General features: G+C 44.6%; 1 protein-coding gene across 1 annotated transcript in view; it reads right to left on the reverse strand.

Moving 5' to 3' along the window:
• Nucleotides 1–5,592: 5,592 nt before the first annotated feature.
• The window catches only part of LOC104409797 (protein DDX26B-like), a 22,846-nt gene continuing 17,253 nt past the window's right edge, over nt 5,593–11,185 (reverse strand). The window contains exons 11-15 of the mRNA XM_010019775.1: nt 10,561–10,703; nt 9,968–10,199; nt 9,186–9,578; nt 7,305–7,398; nt 5,593–6,620 (exon numbers count right to left, since the gene is read on the reverse strand). Coding sequence (XP_010018077.1) covers nt 6,521–6,620; nt 7,305–7,398; nt 9,186–9,578; nt 9,968–10,199; nt 10,561–10,703 — 962 coding nt within the window. The 3' untranslated portion in view covers nt 5,593–6,520. The remainder of the gene's footprint in view (nt 6,621–7,304; nt 7,399–9,185; nt 9,579–9,967; nt 10,200–10,560; nt 10,704–11,185) is intronic.

Genomic DNA, 11,185 nt, shown 5'->3' on the forward strand with positions numbered 1-11,185 from the left:
ACCAGCAGCCGCCTTCCCTCAGGGGAACCCAGAGCCAGTTCCCAGGAGCTGCTCTCACCCCGTCTGACCTGACCTGCTGCAGGGATAACCACAGCAGCAGCTCCCTGAGCATCATCCATCGCAGCACGCCGAGGCCCAGCGTGCCCTGCCCCCATCCAGCCCCCTGCCAGCCCAATGCTGCTGCTGCAGCACCGCAAGTGCCATACGTTTGGATCCTTGTTTTCCAACAATGCTCCAGAGCTCCTAAGTCCCCCCCCCAACCATCTCCTTTTCTACTGGCAATCATTCTGGATAGCAGCTTCTATGCTCTGCCCACTCCTCGGGTGCGGAGGCAGGAGCCCTGAATCCAAGATGCCAGTGGAATTTAAATACACGCTTCCACACAGTTGAGAAAGAAAGGAAAGGAGCTGCAGCAGCTCAGGTCAGAAGCCAGAACTCCATGTTAAACACAAGGCAGTACCACCGCAAGTGCCTACACGCTTAAGCCACTTCTATACAGCCGTACCACTTCCCTCTTTCCAAGCTCCTGCTTTTTTCCAGCTCCAAATGCCTGCTTCCAGCCAAAGGCACCCACTTCAGCCACTCCTGCATGGAAACCAGCCATAGGGAGCCCCAATGCTCCCCACATGCCGGAGCCCAGGTCAGGGAGCACAGGCAGGAGCCCACCACACACACATGAGAGTTCGGGTGAGATTTCCTACCCCAGGAAGATGATTCAATGTAAAAGACCAAATTAGGGCATGGATTTTATAACCATCTTTGCCAGTGACACACTACACGACCTTGGGTAAGTCCCTCCATCCATCTTTAAAGACTCTCTCCCAGAGGAGCGCCGCAAGACTTTAATTAGCAGCCCCAGAAGTCCTCAAGATAGTTTGTCTCTCTTCCAGAATAACCAAGTGCAGATGAATTGGAACAACCTGATTTTCATATTCTGCAAGCAACTGGGATCCAGGCTGCTCTCGGATCAGTCCCTTCAACATCACCATCTCAGCTAAATGTGCCAGCTGTGCATGAAGGGGTTTAATATGCTGCACAGACTGGAAAACTGTGATTTTTCCATGGGATGTCACCGCTGAGCAGCTGCATTGTAATCATCTGCAATCAGCAAAATGCCCTTTTTTTTAGTGTTTTTATCACTTTTCAGTCTTGGGGAAGAGGGCTCATTTGTATTTGTGTCCTACTCATGAGAGCACCCTTGAAGACTGAGGCACCCACTACCAAGAGATCAGCTACTACAGCAGCAAACACTGATCAAAACACCTTCAGCCGTCTACACTCAAACCCCACTGACACTGACAGGTTTCTAAGCTTTAGAAGTTGCACCCAAACAGTAGCTGCTCACACTACCACCACCTCACGAGACAGAATGTGCCTTTCCACACATCCAGCAAAAATCCAGCTCCAGCTGCCAGGAAGCAGCTGCCTGTTGTCACAAATCCAAGACCTGGGATGGCTCCAGAGCCCAGTGTCCTTCTCTACAAGGGCAACCTCTGCACAAGCTGAGGTCACAGCTACAAGATGAAGCAAGAGGGGAAACCCTCCAACTCCATCCTTTACAAAAGGCTGAATCTCTCTCGATATATTCTATGTATTAAATATTTACAAATATAACATGAAAATATGCATATACTTTGGGAATAAATGACAGGAAGCCATCTCAATGTGCAAACAGCTTTGCCCTTGTAACTACCAAAATGCTTTATAAACCTCCTGAGCCTTTAAGTATTTTAAATGGGCACCCACCATGAGGTTGCTTCACAAATAGCTCCATCCCTCCTCCCAGCTGCTCAGCAGTGGCAATGGGAGCGCTGGGATACAGCAAATAGCCAGAGGTACCCAGTATTTTAAGGGATGTTATGCAAGGCTGCATTAGCAGAGTGACAGTGACTGGGATGACAGCAAGCATAGATAAATGCCAAGGATCCGGCTACTTCCACTGCTGCTGGAGCTGACCCAGGGCTAGGAAACAGCCATGAAATGCCCTCTGCAGATGTGAAGATGAAGCTTCCCCCAAGCTCTCAAAACCACACATAAATCTTCAGCAACGCGTGATCGGCGGTTTCCACTCCACTGCCTCGACCAAGCCAAACTACTCTTCTGGATTTCACCACGAGCTAAGAGCTTCAGCCCAAGCTCAGAGTCTTCATACATATGCAGCTTCTTCAATAGCTTCCCAGCTCATGGGAAGTAAAAAGTGGTGTTTTCTTTCCACAGTACCAGCAGTCACCATTCCTGGCAAACCCATGTGGCTGCCAAGCCAGGGAAGACATACGCACCTATGATCTTCCACAGCATGAAGCTGTACCAAGTTTAACTCCTTTCCTTGGCACGTTCTCCTTCTGAACTCTGAGTAATCAGCTGCCCTAAGCCACCAGATTTGCACTACCAGCCCTGAGGAGCAGCTCACAGTTCTAAAACGAAGGCTCTGACGTGGATCAGATGAAGTTGAACCAGCTTTCACCACACACAAGCAGCAGCTGCCTGTCCTACCACCACCACCCCCCACAGTCCCCATCCGTGCTCCCTGCTTGATGGACAACAGGGTCCCCAGAGAACTGCCTAAAACAGTGGTTTAGCCACTACCAAGAGACAGCCACAACCACCACTGCTAAAGCCAAGCCAAGAATCTACTTTCAAGGATGAAACAACACACCAGGTTGCAGCTGAACTAAATGGAGAATGTCAGGCAAGTCCAACCTGTTCAGTTGAGTCTTCCCTCCCTGAAATGATCACAAGATTCAGATTTACAAGTACAGCTTAAGAAGAGCTCCAGGCCACAAGATTTTTGCTAAATCCCAAGGCAGCATTCTTCTCCAGTTTCTTCCTTTTCCACTCAGGACAGACTTCAGCTTGTTTTTGCAGACCTGAAAGCAGCAGCTCCTTTTAAATCCAGTGACTAACATCCTTCCTTCAGATCTCTGCCAAACCCCATTTCTGCCAGATCTGAAGTGTCTTTGGCCTTGTTTCCAGCTTAACTAGGTTGCATATTCTTCAAGTCAAGCACTCTAGAGTCCGTTTGCTAAAGGTGTGATGTTGCCATGTTGCTGGTATGAAGCAGTTTAGCTTTAGCTTATTTCATTGTTTGTTTGTTAGCCAAGTCATTTCCACTCCTATTTTTCCAGCAGAAGTTTCTTACTGGGTATAAAGCAACAGAAAAGAGAACAAACTCCAGCCCCTGCATTGCTGCCATTTCAGGCAGCCAGGTTAGAGGCAGAACCTGCAGAAAACTTCCAGGGGGGTACAAAAGTATAAAAAGAGGTTGGTTTGTCGTTCTTCCACAGTTTCCTGTAAAGGAAGATACACAGTTGTTTGACCACTGCCAAGCCAACCATAGCACAGGAACAGCCTCAGTGGGTTAACCTGAAAGATGCCAATCACCTTGTGATGCTGGTTAAATAAGGGCAAGAACACCCTTGCCCATGGTAAATGCACTGTGCACACGAAGTGGGCAGAGCAGCCCCTAATAGGTATGTGCCATCAGTGACAAGGCCTAGAGCTGCATGGCTCTGGGCTCACTTGAAGAGGAAAACTCCTTCATGTTTACAAGGGAGTAAGATGAGCAGCGAGGATACCCGCCTAAATGAGGGTCAGGAAATGGATATGTATATAGGTAGTACCACAAAACCCTTCTGCCCGTGGCAGGAATAAGCACTTCATTTGTTAGTTCAGATTGTTGAGCAATGCTCCTTACAGGAAACAGCCAACATTCCAGTTTAAGTGTGCCAAAAAACCTAAGTTTGATCAAAGCATTGACATGCAGCTTTCCCGATTCCATCCACACATCCATATATATCCATGGATCTGTCACACAGACTGGACGTGTGCTCAGTAACAGAGCCACTGCCTCTGGGGTCATGGTTTCCCTGCAGAAAAGGCAAGTCCTGACACCAGTGTAAGCTCTCGTGCCTGTCCCAGTTGCACACTGAAGGGTGTCATTCAAGGAAGTGCTGTGTTTGTTCAATCCATGTTCCACCCAGACCCAGCACAGCCATTTGTCTACGATGAGTTATCTCCATCAAGATTCTCCTTAACATGGTCGTGGAGCATTTACTGTTTCCTAAGCAATGTTCCTTCTGTGCCCCATGTGGGACACGGGGCTGTGGGCACTCTCAGATGAATTACCATTGCTCCTTTGTCTTCACCTCTCCTTATGAAGACTCACATCCAGTTCACTACAAGGTTTCTTTTCCCCTCTAACAGTCTGATGCTAATTCAATTTATTCAGCTCAAATAATGGTAAGGGAAGAAGAAAGGGAAAACTTTCACTGCTTGTACCTGAAAGGACTATTTTGTAGTTTCTGAGATAGAGGATTGCAAACAATGGAAGGCACCAGTTTCCTGTAGCTAATTTGTCAGCCAACTGCATCACGTCGAAAGAGCAGGTTTACATTCCAAGAAGGTCACTAGTTGAAGCCTCAGCCCCTCCTCAGACACCCTATCAGCAAGTGAGTGTCTCTGGAATCAGGAAAGAAAACTAAATAGCCATTAACTATATGGAAGAAAGCTGTCTCCTCTTACCACTACTACTGCAAAAATAGCCTATTACATGCAACCTGATGCATGTAACCAGCTTCTTTTAAAACAAGGTATGCACAGTGTATCTGACCCTCTGTAAATAAACTCCCTTGTAAGAATCCAACAGTAGGCATGGGAGGCCTATCATGGCGACGTACAGCTTCCATGTAACAGTTCTGAAGGAATGGATCTCCCTTGATATCATTCCAAGGTATTTCTGTGTTGATTTTTCTTTAAGTGTTCAAGCCTACAGACGAGTAAGTTGTTTTTAAGAGAAGAATTAGGACAGGTTTGCAGTAGTGCCTTTCCTTAGGCCGCTTCATTCACGTAACACCGCCACAGAGATTTGCTGTTGCTGGATTTTATTTCCTTCTTGAATTTCACTGGTATAATCCCAATGCTCGAACTGCATCTTCCAGAGAAACAAGGCCACTGCTTGAGAGCGGATGGAAAAGCTGTCTCACAGGCTGGCTAATCCTAAAAATACCAGTGGGAATGGAGAAGCAAAGGCTCACCAGCTAAAGGCTCACTAGTCTGCTGGCTAGTCAACCAGAACCCCCAGGATACTCGCAGTAGTAGTAAACATGAGCACAACTTCAACCTGTCTTTAAAAGAAAGCTGTTAGAGGATCAGAGGATGTCACGTGTGAACAACTGCAAACACACAATTATCAGAAGAGCCGCTTACTACTGCATGGTACTGCTTTAAAGGGAAGAAAAAATCATTACATGGAGGTGCTCCAGTCTTCTTTATGTTTTGTGATATATAAAGTTACCTTTGGATAAAACAGTTAGAGGAATGGAGGAGAGGATACCAGCTCAGGCAACCAAGGGTTTGCTAAACTGCAACCTTTAATACTGAGTAAAAACGTGCACCCCACGCAGGCTGAGCTGAGCGATGGAGCAGGTACTCCAGGGTGCAAACACATCCTGCAACTACCACCACCAGCTGTGTTTGAGGGCGTGCAAGATCAGGTGGAGCTGCAGTGTAAGTGCTCACTGGCTGTACAAAAATACCAGCAGTCTGTTGGTAACAGACAAGTGGAGGAACTCGGTGCTGCCCGCTACAGACTCCTCAGATTAGCGCTTATTAAAAATTAATAAAATGGTTTATTTTATATATACATATGTTCCAAAAAAATTTATACAGTTAAAATATCAAATTAGTGATCTGGTAACAATACTGTTCAAAATAATCTCTTTTGTATGAACATTAAAATACACGTTTTTTAAAAGCGTTTCCTTTTAGTGCTTCCAAAGCACAGCGTGTGCCAAGGCCACCTGAAGAGTCTCCGTCCTCCTCACAGGATGAAAGAGAACTGAAGTCGGGGACCTGGGAAGCCTCAGGTGCACTTTCATAATGTCTGCAGACAAAACAGAAGAGAGTCTGAGGTAGATTGTTTAGTGACCAGCGGGTGGTAACAGTCACAGGGCTGTCTTTAGCTTTCATTAACACAATAGCAGTTTCTTTACTCTCAATCTACACTGCATCTCAAGTTTAAAGGCATGGCTAGCAGTTCTTGGGAACAAGACCCTTGTCTCTGTGGTGGCAACATGCAATTTTACCAGTGCAGGTGTTTCTGGGAGGGTTTTTTTTTGGGAACACGGGCTCTCTCCACGATGCAGACAGTGTGTGCATTTGACAGTGCCCCATTTTAGTGCAACCTGCTGCCTATAGCACGAAAATGTCTAATGACAGCGTTCAAATGAGTAAATTCTCATCACCTGCAGGAGGGGCAGCAATGGTTATTTTCTTCAGCCTGTTGAGCAAATAGCACCCTCCACAGGAAAAAAGCCACACCTTTCATAGCAAATCCTTAAGGTTCTAGCCCAGCTTCTGCCGATAGAGGTTCTTAAAGTTAAAGCTCCACTGCTTCTTCTCAGACTGTGACAGTAAAATCACTTGACTGCCAAGATGGTGAGGGCGGCAGCGACATCCTCTTCCACTCTTCTGCGGCACAGCAAACTCATTCCTGGTCCATATTCGTCTGGCTGGTACATTATTATCTACTGTTGACATGATTAACTCTGTTGGGTAGGCTGCTGAACTCTAGTTCCTCTAGTATTCTCTCTAAGTGTTGTATTAAGACCCGTTTTTTAAACCTGCAGAAGAAAGGGAGAGCAATTTCAATTCTTCTCTTCCAAAAATACAGCTGAACAACTCAAGATAGGACAAGGGGTGATGGGTTTAAAATGAAACAGGGGAAGTTCAGGTTAGATGTAAGGAAGAAGCTCTTCCCTGTGAGGGTGCTGAGGCGCTGGCACAGGGTGCCCAGAGAAGCTGTGGCTGCCCCATCCCTGGCAGTGTTCAAGGGCAGGTTGGACACAGGGGCTTGGAGCAACCTGCTCTAGTGGAAGGTGTCCCTGCCTGTGGCAGGGGTTGGAGCTGGAGCAGCTTTGAGCTCCCTTCCAACACAAACCATTCTACAGCCCGAAGACTACTGATCCACAACAAATTGTATTACCGGAGGATCCTCTTTTTCCAGTATGGAAGTGCTTGCTTTATTTATGGCATTAGAATGGCCAGAAAATGTAATTTAATGCAGCCACCCTTCCTCAGTGCACCCAAATTTTGGGCTGGTCTTCAATAACAACCCATTTATGGATTTTACCTTTAAACTTTAAGTAAAAACCATTTACTTCACAAAAATATAACAGTTTGAGCACTAAAACAACTATAATAATTGAAATATGGCAAAAAGGAAAACAGAAATTACTAGTACTGGAAAAGTCTATGATTTACTACCATCACCTAAACCAACATAAGTCATTTATATCTGTACAAACCTTGCTGCTTCCTTGATAGCAAATTCAATGAAATACTTCTGAATTTCCATAGGTCCTTGCACCTCCTCAAGAAGAGAGAAAATTTTTTCATAATCTAAAAAGAAAAATTCAACCATTTATTAAAAATAAACCTTGGAAAGGTATTTTCAATAAATCTTAACAGGCAAAAGAAAAAACAAAGCCCCAATCCACATAACTGTCTATGGCAATAGGTGTGAGGCAAGAAAAAGCCCACCCAAGCTTTATGCACCCCAAGCAGGTGTTACCAGTAACCTGAAGCGATACTGAAATGTGGCACCAAAGAATTAGGTTCTCTTTAAGAGCAGCAGCTAGAAACATCTGTCCTCAGAAAATACAGGCTATGTAGAGCAGCCTCCTATCCCCATGACCACAGTGCCATCATGAGCAGTTACTATGGGTGTAGGACCACCAAGCCCTGTTTCAACCTAGAGCTGTTATTTCTGAAAGCAGAGGTTAGGGTTAGTTCTCTTACAAAGACAACGCTTAGGTGTGAGCACAATCAACATGACTGTCTTCTGATACCAAGTATGTTCACTGCCAAAGAATTAACTGGGCACATTAAAACAGAAACAAAAAGTAGCATTGTTTCAGTATTTTCCATAGTTGAACCCAGTATGAAGGTATTTGTGGTGCCTGCTCAGAGGATGAAGCAGGCACAGAGAGGATCCATGGTCAGGACTGTGACTATGTGTACATATTTTAACCCACTGCTATTTAGCTTCTTCCTTTGCTGCCTGCCTGAACTCTGCAGTAAGGCAGGTGACTCACAGTGAATATAGTACTATTTTACTCTGCAGCACCACTTTCCAGACATGAACTTGGTATAAAATTAGACAAGCCCACTTTGCAGAACAGGAAGCAAAGACGTACCCAAATAAGAAGTTTTAAACCATCTTAAAAATCAAATAGAGATGCAGCAGAAAAATGGCTTCATCTCTCAACAGCCTCTGTCTGCCACAATGATTAGAGGCATCAAAATACTAAGTTTTAGGAAAGCAATGCAAGATCAGAAAACCAGAAGAGTTGGGAACACTCCACTAAACTAATTACTGGCACTTGACAACGTATTAGAAAGAGGCAGTAGTTTAATTTGTAGACATAATGCACTCAGACACAGAGCACACAAGGGACATCTGCCATGGGCAAATCCTACAGCATACACATCAGTTGGAGTTTCAGGTTAGTGTTTTGATTTTGAGCCTGTACACAAGTACAGGCAAAGCATGTAATTCTGTTACATGAGGAGGCAAGTTACTTTTCCTCACATTTTAGATTTTGAGGGGTTATCAAATCTTACAGGAAAAAGGAAGAAAATCATATTTTGTCTTCAGTTCTTAAGCATTTGCAACGGTCACCATCAGTAATTACACTGTCTCACAAAGTAAAACAGCAAAGTAATACTTTTAAGATTCCCTTTCAAACACATTCCAAAATGCACCCTTGTAGCTACATGTCTTTGCCCTCCAAAGGAAGTTTTGAGGGGCACAGAGCAGCAAAGTACACACAAGGAGCAGGGCAGCCTAAGGCAGAGTCTATCTAATCTCATTAGATCATAAGTAACAAACCCAAAACCTCTGCTCTCACAGGGTACCTCTTACACCAGTTAACCTATCTTCAAGGGCAAAAAAGGTCACTTGGCACTCAACTTCCCAAGTTCTGCTGTCTGAACTGCAACTCACCTGCCCAGCATGTAAGAACTTGCTTCATTTTCTGTCCCTCCATTGCTCAGATGCAACAAGCAGAAATGATTCAAAATCTAAAGTTGTACATGGACTGAAAATAGCTCCTTATTTCTAGGAATAGCACTATATAGAATACACTCATAAAAAAAAGTACACACACACAAGAAATCCAACTTACTTCTTCCAGGTTTGCGAACCTCTCTCATCACTTTAATTTTGATATCAGCGTTGTTTCCCTCCAGCATCATAGGGGTTATCTTAAATGAATTTGGCACAGACTCAGAAGTAGACTCCATGGCCCGTTTTTGGTCCTCTCCAGGCACACTGTAATTTACAGAGCCTCGAACAAGTGCATTGGTACCAGGTTTATGATCCAACCCATCTTCACTTAAACAATTGAATTCAACAGGTAGAGAGTCCAAGTCATTGGGTAACATTTCATCCTCTCCCATAGCAGCTGGAACTGAAGGACCCATCTGCACAGGTAAGCCATCCATCTGCTTTTCCAGTGACTGACAGTTTTCTGCTTTCTTGTCTCCATTGCCATCTTGGACAACACTGTTATTGGTATCTACAAATTAAACATAGATATCTTACTAGTGCATAACTGCAGGATCAATAAAACCTAAAAGGAAGTAGTTCTGGATCCTTTCATGGCTGAAGTAGCACATAGTGATGGACAACTCTTCAATATTTGATGTGACCAAAGGAATACTTCCTTTCAGACTGTTCCTACCTCATATCACTATCATGAAGTCACCATTTTCATTTTTTTTATTCCAGACTTCATTAGCTGTAGCAGCAGCCTGTTTATTTAGGCCAACAAAAGAAACTCAGTCCTACAGCACACTAAAGCGTAAGCTGACACACCGAGTCAGCTCAGAACGCACACAAGAGTGCTCTGCTTGCTTTCTAAACCACTTGTGACCACACAGGCTCCTGCACTACAACTCAGTATACCTTTATTTGCTGGGACACCTTTGGGGTTCAGATAGGATGGGGATCCAGCAGCAGAAGGTGGCCCTTTCCCACCAACGTGGTTGGTGACGACAGGCGGTGACTGTGGCCGTCTCAGCAGCGGTGACATGCTTCGCCTTCTCTTCAGTGACGCTGGAGTGTTGAGCTCTCCAGGACGCTTGATCTTATTCTGAGGCCCAGCAACAAATTCATCTGCTTCATCTATCATCATACCCTGAAAAGGAAAAAAACAGCCCGAAGTTTTAAGAACAGTACTTAAGAGAAATTCCTCCATCAATGAATTGATGAAACAAGTTCCCCTGTGTTAAAATTCAGGTGGCTTTCCAAACGCTTTACAGTTTTTGGAACAGGGTCACCTAATGTACACTGTAACCAGAGACACACCAGTGCCACATTAGCACGATTCTTTACACATTTTCCTTGAACCATGTGAAAGGCAGCAATCCTGTCCTCAGATGACGGAAGAGCTACACAGGTTAGCAACATTCTGCAGTTGGGAGAGAGAAATTCAACTCTCAAATGATTTCAAGCCATGTTAGATATAAAGGTATAGTAGATAGTGTGGCAGCTCCTACCTTCTTGTCCTGTTTAAACGGATTGCCAAATGTATGGAGTCTTTTTGGTTGGTCTGGGTCAATCTCCCGAAGGGGTGAAGGCATCATTTTCAGGTATTCCTGGTAATTCCCCATTTGAGCAACAGGAACACTGTGAAGGCAGTCTGCAACAGAACAAGAGATCTTACTTTGGAGTCGACCTTAAAACTAAGGCAATACAAACTTCAAGCATTTCAATTGCAAGTGTTAGCATTTAAGAACTAGAAATGACTATTTTCACTACGGGGGAAGAGCTCAGGACTACAGTTCTAGAAATAAGGCTGGCAAGAGCTGAGCTCAAGTGACAGAACAAGGAAACACAAGCAACTTCCACAAGAAGACCACTAGCACCTAACAAAGGTAAACCAAAATAAGCTCTTCAGTGTTTTAAGCCACCATGGCTATAAAAACCACATCTACTGCACCTCAGTGTACAGGAAAGCTCTCCCACAAAACTTATTTTTAACATTCAGAACGAGATGACATTTTGCATGACAGAAGGCAAAAGTTTCCTTCTTTCCCCTTCAGAGTCAAAAGGACATTGACTGAGTCAGCAAATGATGCAATGTCCACTTCTGTTCTCATACTGAGGGCAGAAAACACTCTT

This window comes from Nestor notabilis, unplaced genomic scaffold (assembly GCF_000696875.1).
Source record: "Nestor notabilis isolate BGI_N333 unplaced genomic scaffold, ASM69687v1 scaffold31868, whole genome shotgun sequence".
NCBI lineage: Eukaryota > Metazoa > Chordata > Aves > Psittaciformes > Psittacidae > Nestor > Nestor notabilis.